General features: G+C 41.0%; 2 protein-coding genes across 2 annotated transcripts in view; both read left to right on the forward strand.

Annotated features, from left to right (window-relative positions):
• Positions 1-20,560, forward strand: part of LOC121446723 (zinc finger protein 431-like) — an 86,568-nt gene that overhangs the window by 9,742 nt on the left and 56,266 nt on the right. The window lies entirely within an intron of this gene.
• Positions 1,638-19,244, forward strand: LOC121446718 (zinc finger protein 431-like). Its single transcript, XM_041649438.1, has 4 exons — positions 1,638-1,764; positions 15,722-15,848; positions 16,247-16,307; positions 17,080-19,244. Exons 1-4 carry the CDS (start codon positions 1,738-1,740, stop codon positions 18,869-18,871), a joined length of 2,007 nt encoding a protein of 668 aa, XP_041505372.1. The 5' UTR covers positions 1,638-1,737; the 3' UTR covers positions 18,872-19,244.

Consider the following 20,560-nt stretch of genomic DNA (forward strand, 5'->3'; position numbering starts at 1 on the left):
AACAAAAAGAAAATTTAGGATTCTGGTCAAGTCCTGACTGGAGTATTGTGTGAGGCTGGGTTATCCCAGTCAGCGGTCTTGAAGCTCTTCTGGATGTAGAACTCAGTGAAAACGGCAACAGAGGTGCCCTAAAACATCCACTCCCACTGCTGATTTTTCAAGGGTTTCTCCTTGATCAAACATTATTTTTCTTAACCAAAAATGAATCCACGTCCTCTCATTTCCTGCGGAAACAAAAGTAAAACCTCTTGTCCAAAGTAACATATCTTTTGACTTAATTTTGAAGTCATTTTCAAAATATATAAATTCACAAGCATTTATAACCAAATGTCTCTTAGCAGCTGTTTTTCTTCCCCAGCAGTCGAATAATTCAAAGACAACACAGTAACATAGAGTATCCAGAATCTCTGTGTATTTTCCATGTTTACATGAAAGCTAACTGGGGTAGATGAGAGTTGGGTGTGCTAGTTTTTCTCCCAAACCCAGATAGGTTAGGTTTGGTTTCAGCCTTGGCCTGCGCCAGTAGCTAAAATGTCTCAGGCAAATAGATTTTTTGTAAACTCATGCCCCAAAAAGCTGGGTGCCAATTGGAACACAATTAATCAAAACTCAGAGACAGAAACCGGGGTTCAACCTGAAGACCCAAAAAGGAAAGAGGCCAGCGACTGGCTCTTACCTCCAACCTCAGTCCAAAATGGTGATCCTGTCTCCAGAAATCTGAAAATGAGACTTTTTGTTGAGAGTTTTTTTCCTCCTGTTTTAATTCCTCTCTAGGGCTGGGAATAAAAGCATGCACCACCATGATTAAAGTCATAGATCACCTGGTTTCTATAGCAACTAGTGTGGGAACATGTCGTTGTGGATACTGGGCTTAAAGGTGTGTGTTACCATTATCTGTTCTGTATGGCTGATCAGTGAAGGTGTTTTGTTCTCAAATCATCAGTCAAACTTTGTTTATTACAATTGAAATGCCACTTCAGTACTCATAGAGACAGGCTTTCTAGCTTCATTCTCTCTAAATATTCAACTGACACTAAGACTACACCTTTTAGAAAAGAGTTTGTCCTGAATTATAGAAGAAAACTTCCAAAGCAATGGAGCCGTCATCCAGCCATCATTCTGGCGGGAGACAGATCTATCATTTTGTTTTCTTATCTGGTCCCTGCATTTCTCTCCTGTTCTCTGAAGTGCCTGCGACTAACAGGTAGAAATTCCTTCAGTTCACCTGACCTCAGCGTGAAGAGAACAAACATCTCCTTTTGTGTCCTTAAATCTCTTTAAAGTTGTTAATATTCCCGGTACCCCTCCACTCAAGGGACAGGGAATCACTCCACTCCACATTGAGGAAGAAGGGGAAGTGCCTACGAATGCGGGAAGATAGCGGGGCCAGCGATTGTAGCCAGGGACAAGTGCCACTGAAATATACATCTCTATGAATCTGGAAAAGGGCTGGGTCTGGGGTGGAAGGCGGGGTCAAAGACCGCTGCGTGTGTTTGTAAGAGAGAGTTGCTCTTGTCACTCAGGTCTCGCTAGCCAATCAGAGCCTCCAGACCTAACTGCCAGTCAGAACTGTACACTTTCAGGCCTCACTAGCCAATCAGGGCTTCCAGTCCTAACGGTCAGAACTGGTGCGAGGTTTTCCGGAAGCCGCGTTGCTGCTTGGATTGCAAAGGAGCCGGCGCCAGTGTTTTTGCGTGCAGTGGTGCACGCGCTGATGCCCGGAGCTGTGAGAGGACCATGGGCGAGCAGGAAACCCCCGACATGGTGAGCATGGGATTGCTGTCCCCAGACGGGGAAGAACAGAATGGGGAGGTTCAGGAGCAAGTTAGTCTGGTCCTTCCCAGGGCTGTGTGGAAATCGGCATCCCGAGTGCCGGCCCTGTGAGTTCCCACATGGTCCGTGCAACTCCCAGGACCCAGACACGGGCCTTTTAATAACTTTGCTCGGTGAGCTACATCTCTTCAGAGCTTTGGGAGCAGGGAATTGCATATAGGAACTTATTTGTCGTCCACAACCCCGTGATTTTGATGCATCTGTGGAAGGCAGATTGCCAAACTGGGAGAGGTTTCTCCAGTATCTTCTAGAAGGACGGCCCTTTGCATTTAACCTTTACATTAACGTCCATTTGTGATTAATTTTGTGGAGGTTGTAAAAGGCGTCTCTTGTGTTGGGGAGCACTCCCCTTCTTAGTTGTGATGTAGAAGAGTTGGTCATATAAAGGAGTTACCAATGTTTAGGAGCCAGTAAGTAAGAAAAAGTAGAATTTAGCTGAGTGAGGGCTGCCTCTAAAACACCCCAAAGATAAGTGTATGCTAACCAGACCTGGGAGAGATCAGAAACCTAGGGTATTTATTTTTTCCACCTGGATTGTTCAGGCATTTGGCTCCAAACTCTTACAAAGGAGACACCTGTGACTGAAAATCTGCCCATCCCTATATCAAAGAACAGGCATCTAACAAGCTGCTTACGGAGGTGTTACAGGGTCTCAACCTAACTGATGGCCTGGAGTGCCTTAAAGTTCCAGTTCTCTCTTTGAGAAAAGCATAGTTCTGAGAGAGGGGCAGTATGACAGCAGGTGACAGCTATTTGAAAAGCAAAACACTGCTGTGTTAAGGACTGGTCTGGTTGAACGAGACTTTCATTTATGACCTAAGGCAGGGAGGAGAAACATTCTTCCTACAAGGAATAACAGCCTGCGTTCTAGGCCTTGGGAACTTTGCCTAAGGCCTGTATATATTGAGAAAAAAACAGAGTTTCTTTTCTAAAACTACGAATTTAGAGCTGGTACTGGTCTGGGGCCAGGGCCTCTGTGGAGGGTTCCTTTAATCCTAAGAGCCAAGGTCTTCCCAGTAAGTGGAGCTGTGGTTGTCAGCCCCAAGGCCACTGTAGGTTTAGTCAGTAATGTTCTTGAGATCCTCCATGTTTCCCTCATTCACCAATGTTTGACTACCCTCCTCCTGAGTTTGTCTCATTTTCTGCTTTCTGCTGACTTGATAGTAGTTCCCGATCGCCGTCCATTTCCGCCCTAGCTGTTGTACACTAGATGTTATTCTTCTTAAGGAGCTCACTTGGCATGAGACATAGCTTGTGCCAAACCTTCCTTCCCAGCCCTGCTTTTATCCTTCCCACCTTCTCCTTTTCCTGTTTTTCTCATTCCCTGGCACTTTCCCCTCAGGACCCTGTCACTGAAGAATGACCTGCTGTATCAGGTCACTGGGGACCTTCAGAAATATTTCTGATAATGTCTTTCTGTGTAAACCTCCCATCTGCCTAGGTGACTGGACCTACAGTCTCCTGTCCCTATTTAAATTGTTCAGAGTGTAACCTGGCGCATGACCCTAAGAGAAATTAGGGATGACAGCAGATGTGGAATGCAGACTCTGTCTATGCTGCTCCTCTGAGCATTAGACAGAGATACATGCAGGCTCTCATCACAGAGATTTTTCTTTATTAATCTCCTAATTGTGTGGAGTGATTTCTCCCTGAGAAGACATAGTAATTCTAAGGCAACTACATTTCCAGCCTTTTACACATGTGTGTCTGTGACAAGCACTGTCCCACCGTCTCAGGTCACCTTGATTTCAGACCGCTGCAATCCAGGGCAATGATCTTATTGTCCTCTGTATTACACATCTAAAATTCCTAACTTAAATGCATGCACCACCTCAGAGATTTAATATTATCCATTGTGTCATGTAGTCAACTGTCGGTTGTAATTACAGGAAAAGGGTTTGCATGTGGAGCATGGCTTCTGCCTTCAGACAGAATAGAATAGTTTATTATGTACACCACAGGGAAACAGGGCAGGCAGTCAGCTGCTGGAGTCTCCACTATGAAAAAGGCCCTGATTGCGGCAGGAGGAGTTACTCTGTAATTTCCCAGCATGTGTCAGTTCAAGTCATGTGAATAAAGACTGGCCACATTGGTGTTGTTCAGTTTGGAAAAGTTACCTTGTGCAGTGAATATTGAATTTGCAATTAGGGAGCTCTCCTGTGCAGATGTGTTCAGTCCTGCTTCACACATTTACGGCCAGAGGTTTGAGAAACAGGCCATTGAGTGTTTGTAACTCTGTGTGTCAGGTTAAAATACACTATTTTATCCTTTAAATAAGTGAATTAACCATTTATTGTTAAGTGCATTGTTGCTTTTATCTCTGTTTGTTTCCATTCTCCAACTTTTTTTCCCCCTTGGCTTTTGGTTTTTTGAGTCAGGGTTTCTATGTGTAACAGCTCTAGCTGACCTAGATCTAGCTCTGTAGACCAGGCTAGCCTAGAACACACAGAGATCTGTTTGCCTCTGCCTCCTGAATGCTGGGATTCAAGAACACCACCCTTGCCAAACACCAAATTTTCTTGATCATTAAAAATTTCATTCCTTTTTTCTTAAGTGCTATCGGTTTATTTCTTTGTGTTGAGAACAGTATCTCCTGTAGCCCAGGCTTTCCTGGAGTGTGAAGTTGAGAATTACTTTGAACACTCAATCCTACCTCTGTTGCCCAGGGCTGGGTATACATTTCTGCAACTCCTTCCTGGCTGGGCCTTGGCTGCTGAATGAGTAGGGTAGGAGACCAGGGAATGAGTGTCCTCCGATGTCTCTGACTTTTCCTGGGAGTTACAAATGAAGAAGGACCTGTGCAGGAACTGAGTGCACTCATCTAATTTGAAGCTGGTGCAGGCACAGCACAGAAAGGGAATGGCAGGAAGGAGGGGAGAGCTTTCCTGCTTTGGCTTTAGTTGATATTAGCAAGGTGGGTGCTCCATAATGTCCTGAGTGTCCATTTTTGGGGATACACAGACCAGGACACTCAAGAATCTGAGTAAAGGACTTCCTTGTCATGTAACCAAATTACTGCAGTTATGCAAATTCAACTAAAATAGAGGATCCTGGTAAAAAGTTGGTTGCCCTGTCTGATAGGAGTGTTATTTTTCTCTGCTTAAGACGCACAGGCTGAGATAAAGGGTGTGAGTAATCCTTGGTGTACTCTCAGACAGTTTGCCAGTCTCTGAAGCATATGGTCCTAAACTTTTGCAATAATTATTTGTGATCAAGTTGCATCACATCCAGAGTTTCTTTCTTGCCTCCAAGCCGTACAAAGACCCCTCACTGTTTTCTAATCCATGGCTTCTCTTTTGCTTTGACAACAGTCACTGTTTGAATGGGACCTTTATTTTTTCTGCAGGACTTCTCAGCTAAAAAGCAAAGGGTTGGCTGCACTGGACACTGAGTGTGTAATATATGTGCACACAAAGGACCCTGTGCCCTAGACAAGGAAAGGTAAATACTCTGGGAGTGTAGAAGAATATCTACTTGTTGAACCCAGCCAGGAAAAGTTCAAAAGAGGCCTGCCTGAGTCTCTGTAGTTGACTGGAAGGCAATACCTGGTTCCAAGAAAGACCACAAACTGATACTACCCAGGCACCACCCAGGAACAGACCATCCAAAGGAAATTCCTAACATTCCAACCATTGTCCATAAGATCATCTGCCAGCACACACCCACCTCTTTTTCACCAGGATACCCCTAGACAAATGTCAGCCAATCAGGGGTCCTGGACCTTAGAAATCCCTTGACACCCCACCTTTGCTACTATAAAAATCTGTATCGGCGTAAATGAAGGCAGACAGAAATTATAAGAATATATTCAGCTTTAATTAGGGAAAGACTCACAGAACCCGTGGTTCCAGCAGAGAACAGGAAAGCAGAAGGGGCGGGGGAGAGCACACCAGCAATATTTATTAGTAAAAAATATCCTCAGGCGACCCGCCCTACAAACAAGGTGATTGGCTGGGGCTACCCCTACAAAAATCCAACTGCAACTGAGCTCAGAGCTCTCTGATCACCCCAATACCTTGAACACAGGGAGATGCTGAATTTGCAAACTTGTGTAGAATAAAGGCTCTTTGCTTTGTATATTTTTGTTGTTGTTTTTCCATTCCAAAATTTCCACTTCCTCCCCTCCTCCCATTCCCCTCCCGCTTCCCTACTCTCCCTCCTCCCTCCCCCTCCCTCCTTAAGAGAGGGCAGGGAACCCTGCCCTGTGGGAAGTCTAAGGCCCTCCCCACTACATCCAGGCTTAGGAAGCTGTACATCCAAATAGACTAGGGTCCCAAAAAGCCAGTACATGCAGTAGAGACAAGTCCCAGTGCCTTTATCAATGGCTTCTCAGTCAGCCCCCACTGTCAGCCACATTCAGAGAGTGTGGTTTGATCGTGTGCTCGTTCAGTCCCGGTCCAGCTGTATTTGGTGAGCTCCCATTAGAACAGGCACACTGCCTCAGTGGGTGGACTAACCCCTCGCGGTCCTGACTTCCATGCTCATCTTCTCCCTCCTTTGCTTTTATGTGCAAAATTGGGTCTCCTAGTTGGTTTTGGGAGGTCTCCATGATCTAGACATAACATACTAAAATACAAACTTTCCAGACTAGGGCCCTGCCTGCTGGGTTGGGAGGGCAGAGCTGGGAAGACCTGTGCTGTCTGAGCCATTTGATCTCATCCAGTAGGGGAGAGCTTATTATTATGAGACCCAGTTGTGCGGCCCAGCTAATGAGATACTCTGGCAAGGCTTAGCATTAGGAACATTAGCTTGCAGGTTTTCTCTGGGGTTCTCCTGTGCTTTGACTGTTGGGAGCTGTAAGACCACACGTCATGCCTTGTGAGTGTGGGGTGCGGTGAGTGTGGGGTGCTCAGCGCAGGTCTGCTGTTCTGTCGTTTCTGCTGGGGCTTGGATGGAACCTGAGTCAGCTTGTGGGTGTGTTGGTCCTTGAAGAGACCTTGGCAGTGAACTTGCCCTCTGAGCCTCCCTGTGTGGGAAATTCTGGGGAGGGGGAGGCTCTGATGCTTGTGATGTCACTGTCCAGTGTGCACACACAGACATTGCTTGTGATGTGCGGCGGGAAAATGAATTGCAAAAGGTAAAGGCCTGCTTTCTAGAAATTCTGAATATTGAATTCCACTTTCAGGTTTGTCCTATATATGATACAAGTAGTTTAGGAACTGGTAGAGAGATGATGTGGATCAATCTTCAGCCGTACATGATTAGAATGCTTTTAGCTTTCTGCTACCACCAGCCAGCATGGTGTGATTCAGAGAAACTCAGTTCCAGTGGACGAAAGGGTTTCTGTTCTGCAGAGATCTCTCAGGTGTCCATGGTGTCGTGCAGGTCAATGGAGCAGATTCCACATCTTGTGCCATAATCCATCTGGCAGGAGGCAGATTTTAAATTATTCTTCTGTGTTGTTGTGGGATTGGGCATCAGAGGGACGGGGTTTACCTGAAACCACAACAAGCCAGAGGGGCTGCAGAGCCACAGCAGGGGATCATCTCCATTTGCAGAGAGCTTTAGAGCACCAGGCGTCTGTCTTTGGAGCAATTACCAATGACTGGAGGTCAGAAACAGTGTAAGGGTCACCTTGAGTTAATTTGTAGAAGTTGTGAACTCTATGTTTATTTAATTTCTATACACGTGGACTCATAGGGGGCTGGGTAACACTGGTCAAGACCCCACTTTTCCTGGCTGAGTTTCCTCTGGTCTCTGAATTAAAAATTGACTATATTTCCCTTCCTTTGTTCTTGGCTCTTTCTCTCCATCTGCTTTATTCTTTCATAAATATTAAAAACATTCTTTTTAAAAAAAATATTCTTGATAGGTGTAGCTTTGTTGTAAGTATAGAACTCATATTGTGTTGGTCTGTGTACTGGTGTGTCATAATCCCATTGAGCATTCTGAGTGTTTTGTAATTAGCTTTCCTGTTATAAATTGTTGGGCGTTGTCGTTGGATTGTCTTCTCATGAAGGTGCAAACTTATATTGATGGATCATGCTCTCAATTATCATTTGCTTCTTTTTTTATTTATTTTTGATGTTCTTGTTGTTGTTTTTAATCTGTGAAATAGATTGAATAAAAACTGTTACGTGTCTTTGAAGGTGACTCAGCACATATTCTCCTTGGGGATGACCTGACTTCAGATACCAACAATCACATTGGGAAGCTCATACTGTCTGCTATTCAAGATCCCATTGATCTGACATCATCTCTTTTTGCAGGTTCACCAGTGTATATGTAGAAGATGGTCTATCTCATTACACAAACATACACAGAAAGTAGTAGTAAACTTGATTTCAAAGCGCTTGTGACTTCTAGAGCAATGAGAGTAAAATGAGGTGCTTTAAGTACATACTAATTTTTTTTAAAAATCTGTTATCTTAAATTTTGTTTTCAAAAGTTTTCATCTCCTTACTCTGATGCAGGCTACAGGCAATCGTCTGTCATAAAACACAACATAGTGTCTAAGTGATCCTAACAGACATGCTTTTCTTTATCACAAGAGCATGAGATCCTTTTAGTAGTCAAAATTATTTTCTAGAAAGTTAAAGTATGAGAAGGCTTCAAGCAAATCTCCAGTTTTGGTGGAACAACCTCCTTGCCCAACCAATTTTCTATGATTGGTAAAGGAGAGAACTGAGTGTACAGGATGAGGGGCGGCAGTGATTAGTTAGGGTTTGACTTTGATTGGAATCTTACAGTTCTTGTTTAAGGAACCATAATTATTAACACATGGATTTTGAATCTTTAAAACCTCATATACTGTTGTCTCTTTGTCCTAATTAGCCTCAGCTGTCAAGAGAACATCAATTGAGGTTGTGCCCAATCAGAACATCTGGTTACAGTGTCTGAGAGAGATTGTGTTCATTCTGATTGGTGCGGGAAGGCTCTTCCACTGAGTTGTCAGTATCTCTAAGCAAGTGGTCCTGGGCTGGATTAGAGGGATGGCTGAGCATGAGACGGTGACTAAGCAAGAGAGAAAGCCAGGAAACCATGTTTCCTCACCTGTTGCCTTCAGTTATTAGCTTGAGTTTCTATCCTAATCTCCCACAAGGAAGATTGTGAGCTAGGGGTATCAACCACATAAACCTGTTCATTATCTGTGTTGCTTTTGCTTAGAGAATTTAATGATGGCAATGGAGAAGAAAGCTTGAACAAAATGTAGCTAGGGGCCAATTGTGCGATACATTGGCATAAATCTTTCTGTTTCTCTCTACATTCTGAGAAAGTGAGTAAGGCAGTATTCAAAAGTAATGGGCTGATTTTTAGATAAAATATTACTTCTGTTGGATGGTTATTACTGATGAGTCATTCAGGTCTACAATGAAAAACACATCGGTTTAGAAAGAAATGAAAAGTCTGCATTTTGAAAGACAAACATGGTATGTATTCACTCATACGTGGATATTAGTCACAAAGCAAAAGATAGCCAGCCTACAGTCTTCAACATGAGGACAGGAAGCAAGGAGAACCCTAAGAGGAACATTCATAGATCCTACCAGGAAGGGAAGTAGATGAGATCTCCTTTGTAAATTGGCACAGTGGGGGAGGGAGGAAGGAAGGAAAGGAGTTAGGGAGGAAGAAAGGGGAGCATGCAAGATTGGGAAGTTTGAGTGAAGGACAGAGAGGGAGAGCAAGGAGAGAGATACCTTGAAAGAGGGATCCATTATAGGGTGAACGAGAAGTCAGGCACTAGGGACAGACACTCCCAAGAAACCACCATTGCCCCAACATAACTTGCAGGGAAGACAAGTGTGAGTCAAAAGTTTTGTCGATGGCTTGGTATCCCAATCGCATCACTATGAGCCTTATGCGGTTACAGAAGATGGCTGGTTCAGCCTCCATAGTCTTGATTACTAGGAGTTCTCACCGGGTCACCCTCATAGTCCCAGACTGTGTGCACTGCGCTGTTTCCATGTCCTCCACTAAAAACTCTACTTTCCAGTCATCTTCCCTGTGCTCTCCACCTCTGTCCCTTTCTTACTCACCTGACCCCTCAGGTTCCCATGCACGCCTGCTTCTAATGCATCCACACGATCTATTTCCTCTTGCTAGGGAAGCCATACATCGCCTCTATAATCCTTTTTGTTTCTTAGCCTCTCTGATTCTATGGGTTGTACTGTTATCAACGTGATTGTAGCTTGTGGCATGAGTTCTAACAGGCCTTAATAATAGTAGATTTATGCTTAGGAATGCCCTGTTTATAACCCCTTTTGGGGTGACCTTGTTTGCTGCAATTGAAACATTGACATTTTAGGGGTTTGTTTTGTTTTGTTTTTGCTGTAGATCTGAATGAGTCATCAGTAATACCTTCCAACAGATTCACTATTGCATTTAAGAAATTAGCCCATTATTTTTTAAGTATGCTCTTTTAATTTCTAGGGGATAGGCAGAATAAGAAAGATTTTGGACCAAAATATCACACAAAGGACCTAGAGCTCAAACTCTTATGGAGTCTATCTAGTTCTAACTGAAATCCTATGATTTCTATCTCCCCTTTCTGCCATTACTCTCAGTTTCCCCACCTTCCTGATCCTGAAAGAACAATCAGTTAAGTTCTGCATGCAACTTTCTATGGTTTTGCCACCTAAAGTCTTGCTATCTGCTACATTTTTCCAAAAGGCAACATTTGTGGGCTCTGCTTAGCAACAAATTCACTTTTGGTGTCTCTCTCTCTCTCTCTCCCTCTCTCTCTTTCTTTTTTTAACTTGCTTCTCTGTTGCTGTGATTAAATCTATTAACCAAAGGATTCTAGGGGGAAAAAACTGGATTATTTAGCTGATTCTATCAGGTTATAGTCTTCCATTTTGGGAGTTTAGTCATATAAATTCAAACTGGTCACTAAAAGGAGATACCATGGGCAAAGACTGTTTCCTGGATTTCCTCTTCCCTTCTCACTGTCTCATATTCAGATATATACCTTTTCCATTCCAGGCTTGTATCACAATTAATAGAATCTCAGAGATAGATATTAGGGTTCAACCTGAAGTTCAGAAAAGCAAAAGAGTAAGCCACTGGCTTTACCTCAACCCCAGTCTGAAATGGCGATCCCACCTCTAGGAATCTCAGAATCTGTCTGAGAGCTGTCTCCTCCCATTTTATATTCCTCTCTAGGGCTATTGATAGAGTTCTTTATTATCCTGAGTGAGACAACTAAAACACACATAGACAAAAATGGTATGTACTCACTTATATGTGAATATTAGCAGTTAAGTACTTTAGTGAAAATCTTCCTTGTATTCTAACAAAATAAAGCTTGCCTGAAATTCAAAGAGCCAAGCTACCTTCAAGTTAATCATAGAGGTCTGTATAAACAGAGAGCGTATGATATGACCGAGCATTTCTAGGTAAGCTTTGGCTGTGACTGGCTCCTTTGTCTCTCTGATCTTTTAGCATTTATCCCTACATCTCATTCCCAGGCTTTTATTCTGAACACCTGTTAGAACTTGTGCTACATTGGCACACAACTTTAAGGCATGATTCATGAAAATGTTGATTGTGGGTTTGCAGCCAGGGGCACAGGATGGAGCTGCATATGGTGCTCTTCCCAGGGTCACTGTCCAGCCAGATAGGTTCTTCTCTCTTTTTGCCTAAGCCTCCAAGTGAGATTGGGAAAAAATTTTTGTTACAACTTCTGTGCAACAAACTCCATAGGGCTGAAACTCCATTGGCACCTGGAATTCAAACAGCACAAGACTTAACCACACTTAAGACTGGCTGGGTCTGCCTTCGGAGAGTTAATTGGCTTCTTCCACACAGCCCCATGTGTATTTTTTCAGAAAGCTGCTCCCTCTGCCCTGTGAGTTGAGGGTTTCCCCTAGACTCCCTCTTCTCAGGTTACCACTCTTAGCTCATGGCTGCATGGTAGCAGCTGCAGCTCTCCTCGGCCAAGCTGTGCACCTGTGTTCTTCCATCCGAGATGCTGCACAGCTGTATGCTCCACTGTCAATGGTGGCAGATTTTGTAAGAAAACTGGGAATTCTTAAAGAGAGGTATTAGTTGAGAGAGAGAGACTTTTTCCATATTCAAAAATAGGAACACTATTACAATGGAGGAAGTTAGGTCTCTTTATGATAATATGCTAGATGATTTAAAAATAACAATAAAATGAGAGGATAACTAATTTAGATTGGATTTATATATTGTCAATTATAAACTGATCAGTTTTATTATTTCTGTTTTATCACTAAAAAAATTGGATAATATTAGTACTAAGATATAGGTTTTGTAAAAACTTACTAAAACGGATCCTAGAAATATTCGGATTCACATAGAACCTGTGCTCTTCGATCAGACTTGTTATGCAGCCTTATGCTCCACTGTCTGTAGAGCTAGAAGTATGGAAATCTCCCGAGACCAACTTCTTCCAGAGAGATGTTATGCTGATGTACAAAGGCCATCTCTATATAACGAGTCCTGGGAGGAATTACAATCACCTAACAACAGAGACATCTGCCTGGAGAGGCACACAAAATTCCTCTGTCATATGGGCATCCAGCTTCACCCTACATTTTATAGTATCTACAGCCCTCAACCTCTTTCATGGAGAGATAACTGCATATAGGGAGGAGAATCATTCAGAGAGAAGTTGCAGGGATAGGGCCATCCAAGCCCTTTGAAACTGAAGCCCTGTGAATTTTAGTCAGAGGGAGCAGGTTTGATGTTTTTCCTACTGTGCTTCATTTGGTCTTGCCTTGGGCCTGTCCTCCCTTATTGTAGCTCCATTTCTCTCAGAGTATGAATGGTGTGCTGTGCTGTTGTATGTAGGAAAGATGTAACTTGTTTCCTGAATATACAAAGTGTTATTGTCAAGAGATTGTCTGTGTGTCTGGAGAGACTTTGGACGTTGGAGCGGTGTAAGGGTTGTTGCAGATTATGAGGATCGTTGAAGTGACTAAATGAATTTTCATCATGGATGACCATTAGTCTAGAGTAACCTGGGTTGTATGTAGTTGATTGAATATAAAGTCTCCCAAATGATGATGTATTTGGACACATACATGTCTTTTGGGGACTTTCTTTCAATTGCTTGTGAAACTTTTATTAAGAAGAGACTTTCTGGATGGTCTTCCTCATTCGGGGTGGAATACGGGTCTCTATAGCATCAATTCATTTCCTGTTCTTTGTGTCTACTGTGTTGTAGTTGATACTACTCAGCCAGCTTCCTCCTCATGCTGTCCTGCCTCCACCATTAAAGACTCTATCTCTACATCACGTACCATTCAGTAGAAACAACTGCTAGTCAGTGATAAGTCTGTTTGCTACCCTTCTGCTTTTTAATTGTATGTTTGTTTGTGAAAACTAGGTTTTTCTTTGTGGCCTTACCTGTCTGGAAAGTAGCTCTGTACAACCAGCTAGCCCCAGAATGCCCTGAGACCCACCAATCACATTGACTTAGTATTCCAAATGCTGGAATTAAAAGTGGGCCAATATTCCTGGCTGTTTTTGTTTTCACATTGTGTCATGTTCCTGGAAGGTACATTTTCGACCATGTCCAGCATTGGATGTTAAACTGAGCTTCACTTCTACCTTGAATTTTCAAATTTGGCAGAAGATACCATTTGGTTTCGCAGGATGTCATGTATTCATGACAGAAATCCTGCCTGAGCCTCCTGATCTACTGCATTGCATGTGCATCACCTTCATCCTGCCTGTTGCTTTTGTTTTAATTTTTTATGAAAATGAATATTTTAAAAAGAAATACAGGGTTTTGTGGACAACCTTGTCTTGTTCCTGATTTCAGTGGAATTGCTGGGAGTTTCTCTCCATTTAGTTTGATGTTGGCTGTTGACTTGCTGTATATTGCCTTAATTATGTTTAGGTATGTTCCTTGTATCCCTGGTCTCTTCAAGACCTTTATGATGAAGGGATGTTGTATTTTGTCAAATGCTTTTTCGGCATCTAATAAGATGATCATGTGTTTTTTTATTTTTCAGCTTGTTTATATGGTGGATTATGTTGACAGATTTTCCTATGTTGAACCATCCCTGCATCTGTGGGATGAAGCCAATTTGGTCATGGTGGATGGTGGTTCTGATGTGTTCTTGGACTTGATTTGCTAGTATTTCATTTAGTATTTTTGCATCAATGTTCATGAGTGAGATTGGTCTGTAATTCTCTTTCTCAGTAATGTCTTTCTGTGGTTTGGTTATCAGCGTAAATGTAGCCTCATAAAAAGAGTTTGGCGATGTTCCCTCTGTTTCTATTGTGTGGAATAATTTGAGGAGCATTGGTATTAGTTCTTTGAAAATCTTGTAGAGTTCTGAGCTGAAACCATCTGGTCCTGGGCCTTTTTTGGTTGCGAGAATTTTGATGACTCTATTTCTTCAGCAGTAATAGGTCTGTTTAATTTGCTTATTTGGTCTTGATTTAATTTTGGTAAGTGAAATTTAACCAGAAAGTTGTACATTTCCTTCAAGTTTTCCAATTTTGAGGAATACAGGTTTTCAAAATATGACCTGATGATCCTCTGTATTTCCTCCATGTCTGTTATGTCCCTCTTTTCATTTCTGATTTTCTTAATTTAGATAATCTCTCTCTGCCTTTTGGTTAGTTTGGATAAAGATTTGTCTATGTTGTTGATTTTTCCCAAAGAACCAACTGTTTGTCTCATTGATTCTTTGTATTGTTTTCTTTGTTTCTATTTTGTTGATTTCAGCTCTCAATTTAATTATTTCCTGCCACGTAGTTCTCTTTGGTGAGTTTGCTTCTTTTTGTTCTAAAGTTTTCAAATGTTCTGTTAATTCACTAGTGTGGGGTTTTTCCAGCTTCTTTATGTAGGCATTCAGTGCTATGAAATTGCCTCTTAACACTGCTTTCATTGTGTCCCATAAATTTGGATATGTTGTGTGGTCATTTTCATTTAATTTTAGGAAGTCTTTAATTTCTCCCTTTATTTCTTCCTTGACCTGTTAATGATTCAGGTGAGCATTGTTTAATTTCTATGTGTTTGTGGGTTTTCTGGAATTAGTATTGTTGTTGACTTCTAGTTTTAAACCGTGCTGATCTGATAAGGTGCATTGAGTCTACACCCTTGAAGGTCCCAGATTCATGCCCTGACCCTCAGCAGGCTCTGGCTCTGGCTCACTCACTCAGCGGTTACTTTCCTGTACCTGTTCCAGTGGAAATTGTTGACTCTGGATCTGGTCAATCCTGATCCGCTATGTCCCGGGACTGGTTTGCTCTTGGCTTCTGCTCCCGGTGGAGCCTGTTTCTTCCTCTCTGTCCTAGGAGTCTCTGTTTCACAAGGTTTTCATCTGCCCGTTTCTAAGTGTTTAAACATGCACTGACTTTTAGAAAAATCTTACGATGTTACAGTTAAAAGTAGGGCAGTTCAGGTTTTTGGAAGATGAATATAGAACTCATTGTAGTTACATCAGTAAGACCTTCTGAGTCTTTCTACTTTTTGTTTGCTTTTTGACTGATTTTTGCGTGCGAGACATGGTTTGATATGTACTTCTGGCTTTCTTAGTGACTGCATAGACTAGACTGGCATTCAGCTCTAAGGCAGATTTCCTTGCCTCTGACTTCTGATTGCAGCATTTAAAGGCATGAGCAATATACACAGCCTGCCTATTTTATTTTTCTTTTTTGTGGTTAATAATTGTTTATATAATTTCTCTCCTATGTATTCTGTACAGTTGATCTGCTTACTTGTCTGCTTACAATTACTTGTTAAATAGGCATTTCTCTTGCAAGGTGATACCCATTCACAAGGTACAGAAATGATACCTTTTATTCAGGTCTCTTCCAAAGTGACTTGGTAATTACATTATAATGTCTATTTAATTGAATAAGTTTAGGGAGTACCAGAATTATATGACTATACTGTCAAAGAGGTGTACATTTTCAGTGTTGCCATTAACATGCTTTCTGTTGTACACATGTATGGATATTTCAGAATGCAGTGACCTATGATGATGTGCATGTTGACTTCACTTGGGAAGAGTGGACATTGCTGGATCCTTCCCAGAGGAATCTCTACAAAGATGTGATGCTGGACACCTACCACAGCCTCAGTATCATAGGTAAACCTGAATTTTCCGTCATGTTTTTACATAAGGGGACAGCTGTTCCTTAATTTTTGAAGTTCTTCTGTAATTTGATTGAGAAAGAAGAATGAGGTGCATAAATTAGACATGGTTCTGAGGTACAGTAAAGATAGTAATTTAAATTTTGCACAAATTTCCATAATAGGGCTGGAGAGATGACTCAGAGGTTAAGAGCACTGGCTTCTCTTCCAGAGGTCCTGAGTTCAATTCCCAGCAACCACATGGTGGCTCACAACCATCTGTACTGAGATCTGGTGCCCTCCTCTGGCATGTGGGCATTCATGGAGGCAGAATGTTGTATACATAATAAGTAAATAAATCTTTAAAAAAAACAAATTTCCATAATATATCATACATTTTCTACTCTATTGTAGGATACAGTTGGGAAGACCATAATATTGAAGAACATTTCCAAAGCTCTAGAAGACATAAAAGGTAATTATCATGTGCAATCTGATAAAAATATGCCTCAGAAGAAATTGTAATGTGTCCTGGAGTTTTTACACTAACCCATAGTGTAAATAAACTCAGCTTCATGTTGATTGATGTTTATTAAAATCTCACATAACCATAAACCTCAATTTCAAGTAGGTGAATTGCATATCCAAGGCATTCTTTTAAGAAAGAAGACCCAAAACAATGCCTTAACAGATATCACCACTTGAATCACAACTCAACCAGAGCTATTCTATAGAACTGCTTACCATTAATTTTACACCAGCCATATTACAAAAGGTATATATGTTAAAGAGGCGATAAGTACATCCTTCCAAACCTTCTAATAAGCAAACAGTCCATAGTAAAGATAGTGTTTCTCATAATCTTGACTGTGGCTGTGCTAATTTTACTGAGATGGGCATTTACAATCAAGAGTCAAGGAGCAGTTGTTAGGAGAAGCTCTACCTTCTATAACACATATTTGTATCTGAATTTTGCCATTTTCCTACAAATATGTAAAAAAATCTCATATAGAAAAGATTCTATAAATGGGAACTCTTTAATAAAGTATCTTTCCATCATAGACATTTTGAAATATACAAAATAACCCAAAATTAAGGGTAACAACATGAGTGTAAACCCAGTGATAAAACCTTAAGATCTGATTCCACTTTACAAATAAATTGTAAAATTTATTTATAGAGATATACAAAGATCAATGGTTTATTGAAAATGGTAAAGCTCTTACATGTCTCAAATATTCTTGCAGGCCTGAAATAAATCATACCGAAGAGAAACATTCTGTGTATAATCAGTATTTTAAAGCTTTTGCATATGACAAACATCTGCAACGGACTGAAAGCACACTTATTGGAGAGAAAGCCTATGAAGACAATCAATGTGTTAAAGCCTTTGCTTTTAACAAACATCTTCAAAGGCATGAAAGCACACATACTGAAGAGAAAACCTGTGGATTTAATCAATGTGGGAAATCCTTCGCTCATGACAATGCTCTTCAAATATATAAAAGAGCACATCTTGGGGAGAAACCCTATCAATGTAATCAATGTGGTAAAGCCTTTGCTTATCACAGTGCTCTCCAAATACATATAAGAACACATACTGGAGAGAAACCCTATAAATGCAATCAGTGTGGCAAAGCTTTTACACAAAAATGTCATCTTCAGAAACATGAAAGAACATTTACCGGAGAGAAAACCTGTGAATTTAATCAATGTGGGAAATCCTTTGCTCGTGACAATGCTCTTCAAATACATAAAAGAACGCATCCTGGGGAGAAACCCTATCAATGTAATCAATGTGGAAAATTCTTTGTTTATCACAGTGCTCTTCAAGTACATGAAAGAACACATACCGGAGAGAAACCCTATAAATGCAGTCACTGTGGCAAAGCTTTTACACAAAAATGTCATCTTCAGAACCATGAAAGAACACATACTGGAGAGAAACCATATGACTGTAAACAATGTGGTAAAGCTTTTACACGAAATTGGCATCTTCAAAATCATAAAAGAACACATACTGGAGAGAAACCCTATCAATGCAATCAGTGTGGCAAAGCTTTTATACAAAAATATCATTTTCAAAAGCATAAAAGAGCACATACTGGAGAGAAACCTTATGAATGTAATCAATGTGGTAAATCCTATGTTAATCCCAATGTTCTTCAAATACATAAAAGAACACATACTGGAGAGAAACCCTATGAATGTAATCAGTGTGGTAAAGCCTTTGCTTATCACAATGCTCTTCAAATGCATAAAAGAACACATACTGGAGAGAAACCATATGACTGTAATCAATGTGGTAAAGCTTTTGCACGAAAATGTCATCTTCAAAATCATAAAAGAACACATACTGGAGAGAAACCCTTTCAATGCAATCAGTGTGGTAAGTCCTATGCTTATCACACTGCTCTTCAAATTCATAAAAGAACACATACTGGAGAGAAACCGTATGAATGTAATCAATGTGATAAGTCCTATGCTTATTACAATGCTCTTCAAATGCATAAAATAACACATACTGGAGGGAAACCCTATGAATGTTATCAGTGTGGTAAAAACTTTGCTCATCAAAATGCTCTTCAAATGCATAAAAGTGCATATACTGGAGAAAAACCCTATCCATGTAATCAGTGTGCTAAAGCCTTTACATGTTGCAAGTATCTTCAAATACATAAAAGAATACATACTGGAGAGAAACCATATGAATGCTATCAATGTGGTAAAGCCTTTACATATAGCAAGTATCTTCAAATACATAAAAGAACACATACTGGAGAGAAACCCTATGAATGCAATCAATGTGGTAAAGCCTTTACACAACAAGGTAATCTTCAAGTACATAAAAGAACACATACTGGAGAGAAGCCCTATGTATGTAATCATTGTGGTAAAGCCTTTGCTTATTACAGTGCTCTTCAAATGCATAGAAGAACACATACTGCAGAGAAACCCTATCAATGTAATCAATGTGATAAAGCCTTTGTACAACACAGTAATCTTCATACACATAGAAGATATACTGAAGAGATATAGTAATACAGTCCAGTGGTGAAGCCTTTGCACGGCACAGTTAACTTCAAATGCTTACAAGAACATACTGTACTGAAACCCTATGACTATAATCAATGTGGTAAGGCCTTTCCTCCCACAGTGGTCTTCAAGTGCATGAAAGAGCACATACTGGAGAGCCATTGCATTGATAAGTAATCTTCAAAATCATCAGAAAAAAAGTTGTACCTCAGGGGAACCCTAAAAATATAGTGAGTGTAACAATGTGTTTCACTTTATAAAGCATTAAACCTTTTTGTGTACAATCGATCTGTTCAAGCCTTTGCTTATTACAATAGTCTTTGAGTACCTATAAAATATGAGCATACAGCCGGGTGGTGGTGGCGCACGCCTTTAATCCCAGCACTTGGGAGGCAGAGGCAGGCGGATCTCTGTGAGTTCGAGACCAGCCTGGTCTACAGAGCTAGTTCCAGGACAGGCTCCAAAGCCACAGAGAAACCCTGTCTCGAAAATCCAAAAAAAAAAAAAATATGAGCATATTATTGTAAAGTATTTGATAAGCTCTTTACCCAGCACTTACACTCTTACACAAAAGTGCATTAATTCTTTGGAAATAGTGGACAGTGTCAGTAATTGTTCAAGTTTCATGATGTCATTTTTTATATATTTATATATTTTTTTATAGTTTGCCTCTGAAAACTCATGGAAAAAAGTCAATTTATTAATTTATGAAACTGTGTAGGATAAAAGGTCCAACGAAAGAAACACGCCCTGATCTTGAAACTAGAACCAATGAAAGATACACATATTGGCCCTAAAATCAAAGCCAAGAAGCCACACTGTACCCCTGAGCTTGAAAACATGCAAACCCTGTGCAGAGAAACCAACCAGGCCCTGAACACAAAACCTATCAATCACAGTATGAAATCCAGCCTATCTCTGAGCTTGTTTTTTCCCTGGAAAAACTCTGCTCTGAAGAGTCCCTGTAGAAGCCCAGAGCGTATATTGTTGGCTTCTGACATTTTCTCATTTACCAGAAGCAACCACTCTCCTTCATTCATACCTCCAAAATAAATCCCTTGAGCCAGTTTTGGGTAAAGAACTTCTTCCTGACCAGAACAGAATCCTTGCGTGGTATCTGCCTTATAGAGCCGAGCAAAGAAACAAGGGACATCTCTGATGGGAACCCCCTTGTGGAGCAGTGCAGAGAAGCCAAGGATACCCCTGCTGGAAAACTCCTTTAGGGGAGCACAGCAGATGGAAACTTTACCCTGGATCCAGAGCAAACTACTACATTTCTTAGTTGAGAGAAGTAGAGAAATAACATTTGGGCACAGAACTGAGTACAAATGAACATCTCTGCCGGGAAACTCCCTAGTGGAGCCTAGCAGGGAAGTCATGGACATCTCTGCTGGGATGCTTGCTGGGGGAGCAGATTAGAAAAGTGATGGACAGTATTTTATTGAAAATTTTTGCGTCGATGTTCATGAGTGAGATCGGTCTGTAATTCTCTTTCTTGGTTGGGTCTTTTTGTGGTTTTGGTATCAGTGTAACTGTAGCTTCATAAAAGGAATTTGGCAATGACTTCTGATTCTATATTGTGAAATACATTAAGGAGTATAGGTATTAGTTCTTCTTGGAAGTTCTGGTAGAATTCTGCATTGAAACCATCTGGTCCTGGGCTTTTTTTCGAAGGGAGATTTTTGATAACCA

This window comes from Microtus oregoni, unplaced genomic scaffold, assembly GCF_018167655.1.
Source record: "Microtus oregoni isolate MIOR12 unplaced genomic scaffold, Mior012 000004F_ref0000308, whole genome shotgun sequence".
NCBI classification, from domain to species: Eukaryota; Metazoa; Chordata; class Mammalia; order Rodentia; family Cricetidae; genus Microtus; species Microtus oregoni.

Bases quoted from the DNA above. Each gene is read 5' to 3' on its own strand.
- LOC121446718 (XM_041649438.1), top strand. From the start codon at position 1,738: ATGGGCGAGCAGGAAACCCCCGACATG. The intron at 1,765-15,721 runs GTGAGCATGGGA...TGGATATTTCAG, and splicing joins AGCAGGAAACCCCCGACATG to AATGCAGTGACCTATGATGA. The intron at 15,849-16,246 runs GTAAACCTGAAT...ACTCTATTGTAG, and splicing joins CCACAGCCTCAGTATCATAG to GATACAGTTGGGAAGACCAT.